This window comes from Mobula hypostoma, chromosome X2 (genome assembly GCF_963921235.1).
Source record: "Mobula hypostoma chromosome X2, sMobHyp1.1, whole genome shotgun sequence".
Classification (NCBI taxonomy): domain Eukaryota; kingdom Metazoa; phylum Chordata; class Chondrichthyes; order Myliobatiformes; family Myliobatidae; genus Mobula; species Mobula hypostoma.
In genome coordinates this window covers 42510363-42530170 of record NC_086129.1, presented here as the reverse complement: position 1 = coordinate 42530170, position 19808 = coordinate 42510363, and the positions used below count along the sequence as shown (strand labels likewise).

Below are 19808 nucleotides of genomic sequence, written 5' to 3'. Positions count from 1 at the left end.
GTCCTACATGAACTCCTTAACCATGTATCAAACTGTATAATCTTCCTGTTCTGGCCTCACTAGCACGTAGCATGGGTAGCAAACCCTGGATGTCCTGTCCTTTAACTTAGCACTGAACTCCCTGAACTCCCTATGCAGAACCTCATCACTCATCCTACTCACCTACATGGACCACGACTTCTGGTTGTTCACCCTCCCATTTAAGAATGCTGAAGATTCGATCCGAGATATCACGGATCCTGGCACCAGGGAGACAACATACCATCCAAGAATCTCGTTCTCACCTACAGAACCTCCTGTCCATTCCCCTAACGACTCCCCTATTACCACAGCGTGCCTCCTCCCCCCCCACCCTTCTGTGTCACAGAGGCAGACTCAGTGCCAGAGACCCAACCACTGCGATCTTTCTCTGTTGGGTCGTTCTCCCCCCCAACAGCATCCAAAGTGATATACCTGTTGTTGAGGGGGATGGCCATGGGGGTACTCCTTAACCCCTTTTCCCCTTCCTGACTGTAACCCAGTTTCCTATCTGTCCAATATGTCACCCCCTCAGCCCCCAAATGATCTAGAGTTCCAGCTGCAACTCCTTAATGCGGTTTGTTGATGCAGATGGACGCACTTCTCGCAGTTGTAGTCGTCAAGGGCACTGGAGGTCTCCCTGTCTTCCCACATCCTACAAGAGGACCATCCTGCCTCGCATCTACACTGTCCTAGCTGAGCGGATATAAAGAAGAGAATGAAAAATTTGAGCTCTTCTTTCCTTTGCTTTCTCTGAGTGAAGCCTCTCTTTGTTGAAGCCTCGAAGAGCTAAAGCCTTAAGATCACCATTCTGACTATGTCCACTGAGATGATGGCCGCTGCGACAACAGCCACTGCACTTGCTCCTGCCTTTTATCCTCGGGCAGTGGACCTCCTCTCAAAACTTCTGATGACTGGATTGGCCACTGGTCTATCTATCATATCTAAACCGTGCATAATTTTATATACCTCAGTAATATCTCCTCTTAACACCCTCCACTCCAGAATAATCGAACTGCTCCATCCCAGGCAACATCCAGGTGAACCTCTTTTGCACGCTCTCCAGAACAATTGCATTCTTTCTGTACCGTGATGACCAGAACTGCATACAGTATTTTGACTGAAATCTGACCCAATCTTTTATAAAGGTGGAGCGTAACACAGAAACTATTTCCAGTTTGCTAACTTTGCCTGGATTCCTTGAATCCCTAATCTCTTGAAACAGTTTCTAGTGTGGGACCTTGTTAAAGACTTCACTTAAGTTATATCTACTACCGTGCCCTCATCAATACATTTTGCTGCCTCTTCAAAGGATTTGATTAATTGATCAGACAGGGTCTGTCCTTGACAAAGCCCAATTTTCTGCCTTCCCAAGTGATCATTAACCCTCTCTTACAGAATTTCAATCCTGACCTTGGCTCCTGTCTGTCTATGTGTTTGCACTTAATCTTTGTGACCATGTCTTCCCTGATCCCAAAGACATACTGTTTGGTAGGCTAACTGACCACTACAGTATAAATTGCTCTGGTGTGTAGATGAGTGGGAAGATCTATGTATCGAGGTGGGGGATAGAGCTGTTAATTGGAAGGTGAGGAGAATAAAATAATGGAATGGTGTGGATCAGGGTAAATGAGTGTTTGTTGGTTGGTTTGGATTCAATGGGATGAATGGCCTGATTCTGAGCTGTACATCTTTATGGCTCCAAAAGTTGGCTGTTGCTTTTAATTTTCTGAAATTCCTGAGATTGGAAAATAACACATGCACTCCTTTAATCAAAAAGGGAGGAAACTACGGGCCAGATACGATAACATTTGTCAAATGGACAAGATTAGAAGCTATGATTAAACATGTTATAACAAGGCATTTTGAAAAATTCAAGGTAATCAGGCAAAGTCAACATAGATTTGAGAAAAGGAACAATTTATTAGAGCTCTTTAAAGAAATCCTGTGGGTAAAGTGAAACCTCAGGTAAATACTATTTATTTCCAAACAATATTTCATCAGGTACAAGATACAAGTTTACTGCAGAAAATGAAAACTGATTGTGTAAGGAGGCATTCTATACACTGAACATTGATAAACATAACAGGAAACAGTAGATATAAAAGCCTTTTCCTGATGAGCAAGGTGCAATAGGTGATATACCACAGGGTTGGGCAGGGCTGCCTCAACTGCTTATAGATAGATTCATAGAAATGCACAACATAGAAACATGCCCTTTTGGTCTACTTTATTCATGCTGACCACAATAACCATCTACTCTAACCCCATTTGTCTGCGTTTATCCATGTAGCTCTATTTCTTTCCTGTCCATCCCTGTCCTTTAAACCGTGTATCTGCCTCGACTAATGACTTCTTGCAGCTTGCTTCTTTCGACCCGTGTGAAAAAACCTGCCTCTCACACCTTCTTTAAATTTCTCCTCTCTCACTTAAACTTGTGACCTCTAAACTCCACTGATGTGGGGGAAAAAAATCTCTGACCATCCTATCTATGCCCTTCACAATTTTATAAACCTCTGTAAGGTCACCCCTCTGTCTTCTGTGGTCCAGTGAGAGTTAACCCCTCCTATCCAAGTTCTCCTTACAACTACATCCCTTCATTTCAGGCAACATCCTGCTGAATCCTTTCTGCACCTTCACTATTGTGACCAGATTCCTCCTGTACCATGATGACCAGAACTGTGTACAAATACTCCAAATGTTTTATACAGTTGCAGCACATTAAAACATTTTTATAATGCTATTTACATTGTAAGTACATGCTGGTATTTATGTATTTATGCACATTTTATTCCATATCTGTATTTCTCACTTTATTTTTATATAATTCTTTATTTTTTTTGTAATTGTTGAATGTCGCTGTATTTTGTTGCATGTCACACTCTGACCAACACACAGCAAATTCCTATACATGTAAACGTATATGGCGAATAAACTTAATCCTTGATCCTTGCAACAAGTTGTCCTCTGGATCTATGAAAGCAAGCATACCGGTATCTTCTTCACAACCCTATTCATCTACAGTATGTTGCCACTTTCGGCGAGCTATGGTCTTTTTCTCCTAAGTGCTTCTTTAAATAAACAGTCCGAAGATTTTCTCCATTTACACTATATATCCTACAAGAATCTGACTTCTGATCATTGCAGACTTCCGGAATTTGATTTCTACATGAAAGGTTAAAGTCAATGATGGTATATTTCCTAAATTTGCAGATCATAAAAAGATAGGCAGGAAGGTAAGTTGTGAAGCAGATACTGCGAGATATACTCAGTGGCCACTTTATTAGGTGTGGGAGTGGAACCTGGTGTGGTTTTCTGCCGCTGTAGCCCAGCCATTTCAAGGTTCGATCTGTTGCATGTTCAGAGATGCTCTTCTGTACACCACAGTTGTAAGATGTAGTTATTTGAGTTATTTTTGCCTTCCTGTCAGCTTGAGCCAATCTAGCCATTCTCCTCTAATTTCTCTCATTAACAAGGTGTTTTCACCCTCAGAATTGCGGCTCACTGGATGTTATTTTGTCTTTCACACAATTCTCTGTAGACTGTTGTGTGTGAAAATTCCAGTTCAGCAGTTTCTGAGATATTCAAACCACCCTGTCTGGCACCGACAATCATTCCATTGCCAAAGACACTTAGATCACATTTCTTCCCCATTCTGATGTTTGGTCTGAACAACAACTGATCCTCTTGACCTTCCTATGGTTCCCCTCCTTCTTCCCTTTCTTCCATAGTTTACTGTTCCCTCCTATTAAATTCCTTCTTCTTCACCCCTTTGCCTTTCCACCTCTCCCCTCCCTGCTTCTTACTTCACTCCCTCTGACACCCACCCACCTACCTTCCCCCCTCACTTGGTTTTACCTATCATCTGCCAGCTTGTACTCCTCCCCCACCCCCACCTTCTTACTTTGGCTCTTGCCCCCTTTCTTTCCAGTCCTGATGAAGGGTCATGGCCCAACATGTCAACTGTTTATTCCCCCCCATAGATGCTGTCTGACCTGCTGAGATCCTCGAGCATTTTGTGTGTGTCGCTCTGGATTTCCAGTAGCTACAGAATCTCTTGTGTTTACCATCCATGTACCTGTCCAATGTCTTTTAAATGCTGCTATTGGACTTGCCTCAGCCATTCCCTCTAGAGAGTCACTGAAGAAAATATTTTTAAGAAAGGCACAAATATTTGATAAGCAATGGAGCTGAAGTTTACTGTGGGTAGAAGAAATTCAAGAGTGAAGCTCACAGTTCAGACATTTAAGTGGAAGAAGAAGTTTGAAGGGTTCTCTGGCCTTTTCCTGCTCCTAGTTTATTTGTCTGTGTGAGTCTGTGAGTGCCATAAATGATTATGAAACCCTGCATCCTTCAATTTCTTTCACTGCTCTCTTGACATCTATGCCTTCAAATGCCTTGGCTAAGAACTATGGAATTACTTTCTTAAAACTTTCAACCTCTTAACTTATTCCTTAAAGCATCTCAGACCAAACAATTGGGCACCTGTCCTATTTATGTGAATTAATGCCTAATTGTATTCCATGTTCATTAAAATCATGTTGGACTGTTGTGCAATATCATAGGCACAGTATAAATGTAAACCAGAAAAATCAAAATCAGACTTAATATCACTGGTATATGTTGTGAAATTTGTCAGCAGTACAATGCAATGCATAGTCATAGAGAAAAAAACATGAATTATATATATAATATACTTACTGTAATTCACATTTTTAAATCGAATAAGTAATGCAAAATAGAAATTTTAAAAATAGTGAGGTAGTGTTCATGTGTTTAATGTCTATTCAGAAATTGGATGGCAGAGGGGAAGAAGCTGATCCTGAATCATTGAGTGTGTAAGTTGTTGAGAGTGAATCCATCAGGCTTCTGTACCTTCTTCCTGATGGTAGCAATGAAAACAAGGCATGATCTGGGTGATGGGGGTCCTTAATGATGGATGCCACCTTTTTGAGGCATTGCTCCTTGAAGATGTCCTGGATACTACAAAGGGTAGTGTTCACACATGACTGTGTGGCTAGACATCGCTCAAATACCATCTATAAATTTGCTGATGATACAACCATTGTTGGTAGAATCTCAGGTGGTGACAAGAGGGTGTACAGGAGTGAGATATGCCAACTAGTGGAGTGGTGTCACAGCAACAACCTGGCACTCAACGTCAGTAAGACGAAAGAGCTGATTGTGGACTTCAGGAAGGGTAAGATGAAGGAACACATACCAATCCTCATAGAGGGATCAGAAGTGGAGAGAGTGAGCAGTTTCAAGTTCCTGGGTGTCAAGATCTCTGAGGATCTAACCTGGTCCCAACATATCGATGTAGTTATAAAGAAGGCAAGACAGCGGCTATTCTTCATTAGGAGTTTGAGGAGATTTGTCATGTCAACAAATACACTCAAAAGCTCTTATAGATGTACCATGGAGAGCATTCTGACAGGCTGCATCACTGGTATGGGGGGGGGGGGGCTACTGCACAGGACCGAAAGAAACTGCAGAAGCTTGTAAGTTTAGTCGGCTCCATCTTGGGCACTAGCCTACATAGTACCCAGGACATCTTCAGGGAGCGGTGTCTCAGAAAGGCAACATCTATTATTAAAGACCTCCAGCATCCAGGGCATGCCCTTTTCTCACTGTTACCATCAGGTAGGAGGTACAGAAGCCTGAAGGCGCACACTCAGCGATTCAGGAACAGCTTCTTCCCCTCTGCCATCCAATTCCTAAATGGGCATTAAACCCTTGAACATTACCTCACTTTTTTAATATATATTATTACTGTTTTATGTACTTTTAAAATCTATTCAATATACGTATACTGTAATTGATTTACTTAGTTATTTATTATTATTATTATTTTATTGTTTTTCTTCTATATCATGTATTACATTGAACTGCTGCTGCTAAGTTAACAAATTTCGCGTCACATGCTGGTGATAATAAACCTGATTCTGATTCTGGTTCTGATGATGGAGCTGACTAAGCTTACAAATCTCTGCAGCTTACTTTGATCCTGTGCAGTAGCCACCCCCCGCCAACAGACGGTGATGCATGAGGAAGATAAAATGGTTGCCGAAAAATTAGCCAATTTAAATTATTGCAACAGAATCTCGCTGTATTCATGGGCATTGCCACACCTGTACGTGTCTAAATATAGTCACATTTCTTGCATTATAGATTTGTCAAGTGTCGATGATGCATCCTCTTACATGTGGAAGATGAGAATTTGCTTGGGTGTCACTGGATTGGTCCTCTTCATTGTAATTTTAATTATATGTTTGAAGCAGAAAGTGAAAACTAAATTTCGAAACAGGTAAATTTCAGAAATTACATTTAAACTACTCCATACTTTTTGTAATTAAATAGTGTCTGCAAACAGCAACAGAGTGAGCTGCCCCCCAGCACATCCTTGATCTGTTGGTTGTTAAGGCAAATGACACAGTTCACCGTATGTTTCGATATACATGTGATAAATAAACTTGAATCTTGGATTTTTTTTGTAACAAAAGTAAACAAACTACTCCCAGGTTAGTTGCTGGCACATTTGACCACCCTTTCTGCTACCAGAGACATACAGACTTGTGGAAAGTGGGAATTATGCACTTGTTAGTTTGCATATGATCTCTCAGCTTCATGCCTGGGAGAAGGCAAGTAGGAAGTTTTGGAAAAATATATAGTAACTGGAGGTAAGTGTTTGAATTATTTCACTTGTTTGTATTTCATTGTGTTTTGCTTGTTTTATTTTTTAATGTCATTTTAAATTGTTTAAATCTATTTGAATAATTTAGAAATCTTTGCCAATCAGAGAAAATTAAAATGATCCAAAGGCCTTTGATACCAAAAAACTGCCTCAAGTGATCAGGGCTTCCTGGGGACAGGGTTTTTACCTCAGGCTGCCTGAGGCCCACTTGCCTCTCGGAGACACTCTGTCCTGCAGGATGGCTTGTAGCTCTGGAGGGTCAGCTTGTTCATCTTCTGGATCAGGAAAAGGCAAGTGTAGGCAGGCAGGCACCAGGGGCAGGGTTCAATCTCACACGATCTGTGCCATTTTGCTCTCATATTCTTAAACAACTGTCCACTGACACATGATCTCACTCCCAATCAGCATTCTGACAAATTACAGTTCTCACTTCGATAGAAAAATGTTGGTGTTTCAAGGGAAACTTGATGCATTAGGAGCTATACAATCAAAATATTTATCTAGTCTTCCCACTTATCTAGAAACTGATAAGATCAAATGTAGCAATTGTGCAACATACCCAGTTACATTGATGTCAATAATGAAAATGTTTAGACAAACTGGAAAACAGGTATTCCACCGAAGCAAGTGGATTTACTGCCCAGTGAGTTGAGTTATAATCACTCCATTTGAGTTGCCAACCATTGCTATCCATGTTAGAATGGGTCTGTTGTCCTTAGTGAACTTTTGAAACTTTATACAGTAATACCATTTGCTGTTCTTTGTGTCTTTAACTACACATTATAGAAAGTGAAACAATATGTACTTCTGCGAAGTGATCTAATCTCTTGTCTATCTCTTAATCTCTTACACTTGTGGTGATCTCATTGAATTGGCTTTAAAAAAACAATGTTTAAAAATATCACAAGCTTCCTTTTATCGATCCAGGAGTAGAATACAAAAAGTACCTCCTTGTCAATGGCAGCAGTGAGAAGAGAGCATGGTCTAGATTTTGAGGGGAAGAGGGTCCTTGATGATGGATGCTGTTTTCTTGTGACAATGCTCCTTGTAGATATGCTCAATGGTGGGAAGGGCATTTCCTGTGATGGACTGGGCTATATCCACAACTTTTTGTAGGATTTTCTGTTCTTGGGCATTGGTGTTTCCATACCAGGCTGTGATGCAACCAGTCAGGACCATGGTGCTATTTGCCTTAACTCTGATCAGGTGCCATTCAACCTCTGACTATACCAACAGAAGTGAAAGTAGGCTATTCAGCTTCTGAAGCCCATTCTTCCATTTAATAAGATCGTGGCTGACTTGATTGTAATCTCAGCTCAGCACGTCTGTCTGTCTGTGGTAATCTTTCAATTCCTCCCAGCCTTGCCTATCAAGATCCCATGTATATATCTCGGCCTCGAAAAATATTCAAAGATTGATGACGACAGCACCTAACATCAAGGATTCCCATCTCTGGGTCATGCTTTCTTCTCACTGCTACCATCAGAAGTCCCACACCACCAGGGTCAGGAACAGCTACTTTCCTACAACCATCAGATTCTTGAACCAATCTCTACAATCCTAGTCCAAAGAACACCAAGGGCTACCTCTTGCCCTACCATGAGCTTGTTTCTAATTATGCTTTTGCATTATTGTGAGCAACACACACAAAATGCTGGAGGAACACAGCAGACCAGGCAGCATCTATTTAAAAGAGTACAGTCGACGTTTCGGGCCGAGACCCTTCAGCAATATCGACTGTACTCTTTTGAATAGATGCTGCCTGGTCTGCTGAGTTCCTCCAGCATTTTAGAAACATAGAAACATAGAAAATAGGTGCAGGAGTAGGCCATTCGGCCCTTCGAGCCTGCACCGCCATTTATTATGATCATGGCTGATCATCCAACTCAGAACCCAGCCTTCCCTCCATACCCCCTGACCCCTGTAGCCACAAGGGCCATATCTAACTTCCTTTTAAACATAGCTAATGAACTGGCCTCAACAGTTTGCTGTGGCAGAGAATTCCACAGATTCACCACTCTCTGTGTGAAGAAGTTTTTCCTAACCTCGGTCCTAAAAGGCTTCCCCTCTATCCTCAAACTGTGACCCCTCGTTCTAGACCTCCCCAACATCGGGAACAATCTTCCTGCATCTAGCCTGTCCAATCCCTTTAGGATCTTATACGTTTCAATCAGATCCCCCCTCAATCTTCTAAATTCCAACGAGTACAAGCCCAGTTCATCCAGTCTTTCTTCATATGAAAGACCTGCCATCCCAGGAATCAATCTGGTGAACCTTCTTTGTACTCCCTCTATGGCAAAGATGTCTTTCCTCAGATTAGGGGACCAAAACTGCACACAATTTTGTGTGTGTTGCTTGGGTTTCCAGCCTCTGCAGAACTTCTCTTGCTTCTTGCCTTATCATCTTGATTTGCACAGTCTTTTTCTTCACTGTCTGATATAATTTATGTACAATTTTGTATAATTTATATTCTGTGTGTTTTTTCTACCTGTGGGCCTGTGATGCTGCCGTAGGCACATTTTTCATTGCACCTGTACCTCACCATAATTGTGCACATGACAAGTCCCCAGGGTCAGAGGGTTTGAACAAACACCACCCTAGATCAGGATCAAACCCAGGTAGCTGGAGCAGTAACTGCCTACCATGGAGCCACTTAGTCTAAAACATCTTAAAATCTTTGTTTCAATCATCCTTCACACCTGTGTTGTTTTTAACCTCTCCAGTATCTTGACTTGCCCTGTCTCTGTAATCTCCTCCAGTCTTATAACCTCCAAGATACAGTATGTACTCTCTAATTTGGGCATCTTTGCTTCTAACTTCCAAGGTCCCAAGTTCTGGAATTTGTGCTCTAACTCTGTGCCTTTCTAATTCTTTCTTTCTGTCCTTGGAATTTAGCCATGCCCACGCTAATGGGTATCTACACTAATGTTTCCGAATGTGGCAGTGTAAATTTTTGTTGAATATTATTACAGGGAAGCATATTGTGGTGTTCACTGTTTAAACAAGTGATTGTGTGAGTGTTTTCCATTTAGTTGCGTGAGGAGAGGGGGTTTGCGGGTTGATGTTCTTGTTCCGTTCTGTTAGTTTTTTTGTGCAGGGGAGGGGGTCTGGAGGGGTTCTGTTTTTGCTGCGTTTTATGTCAGGGAGGGGTGTTTGGGGGGAGGTTGATGATTGGGATTCTGTTCTTTTTTGTACGGGAGTGGGGTGGGTTTGAAGTTTCTTTCTGAATGATGTTTATGTTCGTTCTTTGTTTCATGGCTATCTGGAAAAGATGAATTTGAGAGTTGTATATGGATACATACTTTGATAATAAATAAACCTTTGGCAATGTAGTTCTTCTGCATAAAAGTTAAGCTCCAAGAAAATCACTGAAAATGTCCCTACCACCTATGCAGGGTGGTGAATGCTTTGGGTACAATGAAAACATCAAGCTCTAGGCAGAGTATAGAAGAAATGAAAGTGGTATCAGTGCTATGGATCCTGACAACTGAAGTCAGAAGAGTCAGTGATACAGCAAAATCATTGTCTAAAGATTTAAAGATTAGCTTTATTTGTCACACGTACATCAAAGCATCGAAACATACAGTGAAATGCCTCATTGGCATCAACAACCAACACAGTTTGAGGATGTGCTGGGGCAGCCCACAAGCATTGCCATACTTCCGGCGCCAACACAGCATGCCCACAACCTACTTAAACCTAACGCTGAGCTGTATGTCTTTGGACTGTGGGAGGAACCTGGAGCACCTAGAGGAAACCCACACAGTCACAGGCAGAACATACAAGCTCCTTACAGATAACAGTGGGAATTGAGCTCTGACTGCTGATCACTGGCACTATAAAATGCTGCGCTAACCGCCATGCTACTGTATCACCCTGGACATTTGTTCTAGATATCCACCATGTAAAATAAGTACATTTTCTGCATCAAAAATAGGGCTCAGTAACAACCATTTTCTGTTATTTCTGTAGGACAGTGGTGAATGATTCAGTTCAGCCTATGGAATGCCAAGTAAGTTTTTCTAAGGTGATATATACTGTACATACTGAGAACCAGTTTCAATTGCTCGGTACAAGATCACAGAAGGGAGGTCAGTTTGCGTGGACTAACTACATTTACACACAAATCAGTAGAGGGTATATTACTGTAGCCAGTATATGCACAAACTGTCAGCTTTTAGATATAACTTGATACCCTTTGCACAAAAAAATAGGTTGAATTTGACCTGTTAAGCTTAGAACATGGATCAGCATGTGGAATTATGACATTGTAGCCATTAATGAGACTTGGTTGCAGAAGGGGCAGGACTGGCACCTCAATGTTCAAGGGTTCTGTTGTTTTAGACGTGACAGAGCAGGAGGGATTAGAGGGATTAAAGGGGAAGGGTGACATTACTAGTCAGGGAAAATGTCATTGCAGTACTCAGTCAGGACAGACTGGAGAGCTCATTTAGTGAGGCTTTATAGATAGCTGAGGAATAAGAAAGGTATGACCACATTAATGGGATTATATTATAGGGCACCCAACAGTCCATGGGATTTAGAGGAGCAAATTTGTAAAGAAATTGCAGACTTTTGCAAGAAATGTAAAGTTGTGATAGCAGGTAATTTTAACTTTCCACGTATTGACTTGGACTCCCATATTGTAAAAGGACTAGATGGGAAAGAGTTTGTCAAATGTGCTCAGGAAAGTTTCCTTAATCAGTACATAGAAATCCCAACTAGAGAGAGAGAGAGCAATATTTGATCTCCTATTAGGGAATGCAACAGGGCAGGGTGCCAGAAGTTTGTGTAGGAGATCACTTTGCATCTGGTGATCATAATGCCATTAGTTTCAAGGCAATTATGCAAAAGAATAGATCTGCTTTTTGGTTTGAGATTCTAAATTGGAGAAAGACCAATTTTCATGTTGTCAAAAAGGATCTGGCAAGTGTGGATTAGGACAGGTTGTTTTCTAGCAAACGTGTTCCTGGTAAGTGACAGGCCTTCAAAAGTGAAATTTTGAGAATACAGGGTTTGTATGTTCCTGCGGGAATAAAAGTCAAGGATAACAGGTTTAGGGAACCTTGGTTTTTCCAGAGATATTGAAGCCCTGGTTAAGAAAAAGAGGGAGATGTAGAGCAGGTACAGGCAGGTAGGAAGAAATGAGGTCCTTGAGGAGTGTAATAAATGCAACAGAACACTTAAGAAGGAAATCAGAAGGGCTAAAAGAAGGTATAAGATTTCTCTTGCAGACAAGGGGTGAAGGAGAATCCCAAGGGATTCCACAGATATGTTAAGAGCAGAAGGATTGCAAGGGACAAAATTGGTCCTCTGGAAGGTTAGAATGGTAATCCATGTGTGGTGCCGAAAGAGATGGGGGATCTTAAATGGATTTTTGCATCTGTATTTACCTGGGACACAGACACAGAGTCTATAAAAGTGAGGCAAAGCAACAGCAAGGTTATGGACCCTATACTGTCACCACGGTTCGGATATGGCCCAAGTGCAGAGTGAGAGACACTAAAGCAGGTCGATAGTTCGCAGACTTTAATGCGAACAGTGTTACAGGGGGAAAAAAAAACAATAAATGCTAAACCAAACAGGGCCGTTGACTAAAACACTCAAATGGAAAACAAAGCCTACACTGTTGCTGAAAAGAGCAACTAAATATAAAATGAATACCACTACTCTTCAGAGTCAGTTGACTCGACAGTCCAATTTCTCAGGCAAGGCAGAATGCAGAAAGCGAAGCATAGCTATGTCCAAGTGTCGACAAATACTGCGACGGAATGAATGGAGTTAAATACTATCATAATGAAATAATTAGCTGACACGTGCAGATTCACAAGCGCAATTGCCGTATCTGCTGCGCTGCCGAATCCGTGGTTGTGACAGGGCCCCCCTCTCTAGGCGCAGCCCCTGAGGCGCCACAGATCTGTGTCCGCTAGAAGTCCCAAATGAGGGACCTGTCCAAGAAGTCCTTCAGTGATGCTGGCAGACAAGTGCCATGATGTGCACTGCCAATATCGAAGCCAAGACCCCCACGTAGAGACGGAAACAAGAGCTTAAACAGAGGTAGCTTGACCAAGCGACACCATGAGACAAATCATTTTAATGAGGACCCTCCGATTGGAGCAAATCGGGCATCTGCTTCAACAATAAAACTAACACAGAATCCCTGAGCCTATCAAAATAAACAAACAGCAAGCACCAGGAAACTGCATTACAAAGTGAGTCGCTCAAGAAAAGCACAAGGAACTCTTAAATCATTAATAACTGTTGTTAAGTAACAATTAACCAATTCAGGTGATCTAAAAATCTCTGAGCCCAGTGCTCTGATGCCTTGCATAGGCCTGAAGTCACTACATGACCTCCCTCCCAATAGCTGCACCTGACGGCCCAGGAAGACCTGAAAACTCGAGATCCAGGGATGATTTGAGATACCTAGGGAACTTGAGAGGGAGACGTGGGGAACTCGAGAGGCAGGGAGATATGGGGATCTAGAGAGACTGACAGACCTGGGAACCCCAACAGACAGAGACTGGGGAATCCTGAGAGACCTGGGAAACCCAGTAGACTGAGAGACCAGGGAACCCCAGTAGACTGAGAGACCAGGGAACCCCAACAAACTGAGATCAAGAAACCTTGGGCGGGGCCGAGAGAGAGGCTTGGGAGTCCTCAAGATGGGGAGGACATTGAATAAGCCTTGGAAACAATCAGAAAAATAAAAACATTGGCAACATAGAGAGAAGTCCTTGGGAAACTTTGAAAACATAAAACTTGAAACCTAGAGAAGGAACCTTTTCAAATCTTAGTGTTTTATCTTTCACATTTTTCCCCAGAGACAATTAGGATATACTCTCAATTTTACAGATCAAGACAGCATAGACAGGTTTCTTTCATCGCTAAGCCAGCTGGTTCTCTGTAGATCCGTTTAATTTGCGATATGAAAGTTCAATTTTCCCAGTCTGTACCATGACTTTCATCAAGAGGTTAAAAGTACTCTTGATAGGTTTACTTTACTTGTGTATTTGCACACTCCAGCCAGGGATCAGCTTTTGGAGCAGGGCTCTACCAGAATTTACACTATTGACTTGAATGATGATTTGTTGAATCAATTGATAAGCTTGCTTGAAGCGCTCATTTGTTATGCAGACCTGAGTCACGGGACCACAAAGCTGGGAACCTCGGAACCTGTGACTTGAACAGCTTGGAATGGATACTGGAGAAGCTCAATGTAGAGTAGAGACTCTCGGAATGTAGACTCGGGACACTCGGAATGTAGAGTCAGGACATGCACTCAGAATAGAAGGCACCCTCTCCTCAAGCCACCAAAGTCAAGACGTCACTGTTCAAACTTCGCTGGGTCTATTATTTGGCAAGATCCTTCTATCATGATGGGGAGAGAAACAGAGTTTATACATAGGAATTCCAACGGAACATTTTTGCCTCAATGAATCACTCTGACCAACGAATCTCATGGCCAAGGTCAACTGCTCTCTCTCTCTCTGCTGAGTCCGTCATTGTATATTCAAGACTTGCTGTCGTGGACATGGCCCAAGTATGGAGTGAGAGACACTGAAGTAGGTCGATATTTCACAGACTTTAATGCGAACACTGTTAAAGGGAAAAGAAAACAATAAACACTAGGCCAAACAGAGCTGTTAGCTAAAACTCTCAAATGGTGAACGAAGCCTTCACTGCGGCTGAAAAGAACAACTAAAAATAAAATGAATACTGCTAGTCTTCACAGTCAGTTGACTCGACAGTCCAATTTCTCAGGCAAGGCGGAATGCAGAAAGCGAAGCATAGCTATGTCCAAGTGTCGACAAATACTGCGATGCAATGAATGGAGTTAAATACTATCACAATTAAATAATAATTAGCTGACACGTGCATATTCACAAGCACAATTGCTGTATCTACTGGGCTGCCAAATCTGTGGTTGTGACATATACAGATTACAGAGGAGGAGGTGTTTGCTGTCTTGAAGCAAATTAGGGTGGACGAATTGACAAGGTGTTCCTTTGGAGCCTATGGGAGGCTAGTGCAGAAACTACAGGAGCCCAGCTGAGTTACTTAAAACATCTTTAGCCATGGCTGAGGATTGGAGGATAGCTAATGTTCCTCTGTTGTTTAAGAAAGGCTCTAAGAATAAGCGTTGAAATTATGGGCCAGTGAACCTGACATCAGTAGCGGGAAAGTTATTGGAAGATATTTTAAGGGGCCAGATATATAAGTATTTGGATGGACAGGGACTGATTAGGAATAGTCAAAATAGCATTGTGCGTGGTAGGTCGTGCTAACCAATCACCAGGAAAGTCACCAGGAAAGTTGATGAAGGCAAGACAGTGATGGTGTCTACATGGACTTTAGCAAGGCCTTTGGCAAGGTCCCATATGGGAGGTTGGTCAAGAAGGTTGAGTTGCTTGGCATTCAAGATGAGGTTGTAAACTGGATTAGACATTGGCTTAGCGAGAGAAGCTAGAGAGTGGTAGTAGATGGTTGCCTCTCTGACTGGTGTCCTGTGACTAGTGGAGTGCCACAGGGATCGGTGCTGGGTCCATTGTTGTTTGTCATCTATATCAATGATCTGGATAATAATGTGGCTAACTGGGTCAACAAATTTGTGGAAGACACCAACATTTGGTGTGAAGTGGACAGCGAGGAAGATTATCAAAGCTTGCAGCAGGATCTGGACCAGCTGGAAAAACTAGCTGAAAAACGGCAGATGGAAGTTAATGCAGACCAGTGTGGTGTTGCACTTTGGGAGGACCAACCAGGGTAGGTCTTACACAGTGAGCAGTACGGCACTGAGGAGTGTGGTGGAACAGAGGGATCCTGGAATACAGATCCATAATTCTTTGAGAATGGCATCAAAGGTAGATAGGGTCGTAGAGAAAGCTTTTGGCACATTGGCCTTCATAAATCAATGTATTGAGTACAGGAGTTGGGATGTTATGTTGAAATTGTACAAGACATTATTGAGGCCTAACTTGGAGGTTGAATGGGATCGGACCTTATTCCTTAGAATGTAGAAGATTGAGGGGAGATTTGATGGAGGTATACAAAATTATGAGGTGTATAGGTAGTGTAACTACAAGTATGTTTCTTCCACCAAGGTTGGGTGAGACTACAACTAGAGGTCATGGCTTAAGGGTGAAAGGTGAGATGTTTAAGGGTAACATGAGTGGGAATGTCTTCATTCAGAAGATGGTGAGAGTGTAGAACAAGCTTCTAGCAGAAGTGGTGGATGCAGGTTCAATTTCAACATTTAAGAGAAGTTTGGATAGGTACATGGATGAGAGTGGTATGGAGGGCTATGGTCCTGGTGCAGGTCGATGGGAGTAGGCAGATTAATGGATTAGCGTGAAGTACATGTGCCAAAGGGGCTGTGTTCTCTGACTTTATGATTTCTATGACTGCAGACAATAGATTTTTTAGACCACAGAGTTTTACATGTCCAGAGTCATGACAAACTTGACAATATTCAAATCTAAACTGTGAATGTCATCAGATCATTCAATTATGGGGAAGTGACTTTACCTATCTGAATATTCCCAGTGGTTCACAGAAGTACACCTGTCCAGGATTTTCTCTCCTGAGCTCAGGAGCTTGAAGTCCACTGAGCATTGCAACATATAATTTAACAGTAAAGCAAAATTATGCTGAAAATGAAAGCCGAGCATGTATTTAACATGGGATTAAATTCAGCACCTATGGAGAGGAATGAACACTCGACATTTCGAGCTGAGACCTTTCACCAGTTCCTTCACCAACATTGACTGTTCATTCGCCTCCACAGATGATGAGATCCTCCATCATTTTGGTTCTGTTACTCTGGAGTTCCCTCATCTGGAGAATCTCTTAGGTTTTATTTGTAAAACAAAGCTATAATTGAAAGGGTGAAATTAAATTTTAATTACAGCATCAATATTCCAGAACGTTGGAATCTTAATGTTTCTAAACCTCCCCAGTCTATGTTATTGCAATTAAAATTAGTTTCAGGGATGTGTAATACTTAAAGTAAATGTTCATAATTCTAGCATAATTTCACTGTCCAGTTTAAGTCCCAGATTTGTATTGAGAAATTTCTACATGGAGAGCATTCTAACTGGCTACTGCACAGGATTGAAGAAAGCTGCAGAGAGTTGTAAACTTAGTCAGCTCCATCATGGGTACTAACCTCCATAGTATCGAGGACATCTTCAAAGGGCTGTGCATCAGAAAGGCAGGTCCATCATTAAGGATCCCCACCACCCAGGACATGCTCACTTCTCATTGCTACCACCTTGAAGGAGATACAGAAGCCTGAAGGCACACACTCAGCAATTCAGGAACAGCTTCTTCCCCTCTGCTATCTGATTCCTAAATGGACATTAAAGCCATGAACACTACCTCACTACTTTTTTATTTCCTCTTTTTTGCACTACTTAATGTAAATATTTGATATATATTTACTGTCTCTATATTATCATGTATTGCATTGCTCTGTGGCTGCCAAGTTAACAAATTTCATGACATATGCCGGTGATAATAAACCTGATTCTGATTCTGATTCCTGAGTTGGGATATGTTACACCATCCTAACTGGATAATAGCGGGCTAGTCATGTAAAATTACACCTAACGTTTCTTTCCATCTTGTACTCTAGAGCAACATCATATACTCCACAGTAACGAGGACTGATCAGGTACAGTAATCGTCATATTCTCCACTGTTTTCTAGCCTGAGGCAGTATGGAATTGCAATGCAAGTGATATTTATAATGCATTATCTGCACATTGACAAATAGATTACTAGCTTGTTAACAGTGCTTCCATTTTGAACACTCACTGGTTGGTACCCTACTGTATAAATTCTATATAAATTCATCTGTTTGGATTGTGCTATGCTCAGTGGGGAACCTGGGTACAAGACACCCTGGTATACACCCCTGTCATCCCATTGCAGTGATGGTAAACTCTTTCTCTTCCCACCGTGGTGGGAGCCTGGGGACTGGGAAGTTGGCCTGAACCCCTGCCCTTCACTCTGCTGTGCCAGCACAGTGGATACCAGAATCCTGGAGCGAATCCCTGCTCTCTGCTGCCACCCCAGCATCAGTGAATTGCCTCTGACCTGGTGCAGAGGCGCTGCCTGTGAGTGGATGATATGGCAGTGCTTTACTGAGATGCAGGGCTCAGAGATGCATGCTGTGCTGGGGCAGTCAGCGGTCTGATGTCCGCAAGTCCACTGGAGGCTGAAGGTGTGTGGCCTGTCCTGGAGTTGGAGGACTGTCTGTAAGTGTGAGTGGGTGGGTGGGTGGGTGGATGAGAGAGAAGAAAAGGGCTTGTTTTGTGGTTGTTTTGTTGCTGTTCTGCTAAACATTGTGACCACCAGACACTTGCAGGCTGTTCCCAGCACATCCTCAGGTGGCGTTAGCTGTTAATGCAGACAACGCATTTCACTCTGTAATAATGATTCAACCCTTAATAATAATGATCAGTTGGGCACAGAGAGAATCTGTATTTACTGACAAGTACCTTTATTGTCTCAACTAAAAAGCACGTGGGTTCACGACTGAGTACCTGTGTGCACACTGACCCTCCATGACAGGTCAATGAAGAGAAAAGGTATTACTCAGGAAAAGAGTTGACACTTCCTCATGGACCCGCTCCATTCTCAGACATCCCACCCTGCAAAAACTCATTTCAGGGAGGTAGCACCATCAATTTGCGGGAGACTCCCGGAACTTCCGGGAGAGGTGTGATGTCTGCAATAGAGTAGCTCCTTAGCAGCTGGCCAGCTAGTTTAAATAACGTTAGCTATGCTAATGAATGAATGACACCTGTTAAACTCACCTCAACATGTCTTTTACAGTCTTAACCCACCATGGGCAATAGAAAAGTCACTGTTGCAAACAGTGCAGCGGGCAACACTGCCATTATTTTTGACCCCTATTAGGCAGGGTTACTCTTTAGGGTAGTCTGGGGTGACGTACGTTTTATATTTTCTTTTTTTGGAACACTCTGCCATGGCGCTTTCTCTCTCTCTCTCTCTCTCCCTCTCGCTCCCTCTCAAAAAAATTGATTTCTGTGATATTGTATATAATTTGCGGGCATCAGGGAGCCACTATTAATATGCAGGAGACTCCTGGAACTTCCAGGAGAGGTGGGATGTCTGCAATCTCCATGTGTCCGAGGGGTCCCCCCCATCCATGATGGCTGATCTCTGGAGAGTTGTCACTGCTTTGCATTTTGAAGCTCCTTACCTTTAAACACTTATTATCAGTTCAAATGTTGTGTTTCCATGTCATTGGTTCAAGGTTATCTGACTGACCTGGACCACCTTTTTATTGGCTCTGGTCCAGGGCTACAACTGGTATTGTTCTATTGTCATTGCCGTCACCCTCGTACCTTTTGTTCTTTTCAACTCTGACTGGTTCAAACCAGTCAAACCAGGTGACCCAGACACTGAGCCTAATAAAATCACAGATTACTCCTCCTGCAAGCCTGTCACTTTAAATAAAAAATAGCTACTTGCCTGAGAATGGTCTCAGCTTTAGCAGGTCATTAGCTGAAACTCCTTGTGGCCATATTCAATTGCTCTGATTAAGTTATCCCAGAGCAAGGATCAGTTCACCAAACAGTTCACAAAATAGTGACTGCAAGGACACTCTCACAAAATGACCACCTCCATTTCTGTTCACTGATTGTATTACTTTGGACATGAGATAAATGAATCTGAATCTGAATGGTGAAAGCAGGCCGTTACCAGCACCTGCTCCACGTTACCAACCATCTGAACCCTTTGCACTTCTCTAGTCAGCTGCTGGTGGATGCACTGAAACCTGGAACCTTGCTTCACTTTGCCTCATTGCACAACTCTCTCTGGCCCCTAGACTTCTCCATGGTAACAAGCACACTGACTTTGCAAAAGACCATGCAAGGGAGATCAATCCTGTTACAAATTAATGATAGCTAAAACACGCACAAAATGGTCTTCATGTCCATAGTGCCACAGACGGTAAGCAGGCTTATATTTTGGGCCACCAATTAGATACCCCCACATATTACATAAAATTTGATTGCCTTGCAGATAAATGTTTAATTGCACAATGCATGCCCAGAGCCAT

General features: G+C 42.4%; 1 protein-coding gene across 1 annotated transcript in view; it reads left to right on the top strand.

Annotated features, from left to right (window-relative positions):
* The window catches only part of LOC134340691 (coxsackievirus and adenovirus receptor homolog), a 59599-nt gene that overhangs the window by 34486 nt on the left and 5305 nt on the right, over nt 1-19808 (top strand). Inside the window, exons 5-7 of the mRNA XM_063038151.1 lie at nt 6190-6325; nt 10685-10724; nt 17349-17387. Of these exons, the coding sequence (XP_062894221.1) occupies nt 6190-6325; nt 10685-10724; nt 17349-17387 (215 nt within the window). The remainder of the gene's footprint in view (nt 1-6189; nt 6326-10684; nt 10725-17348; nt 17388-19808) is intronic.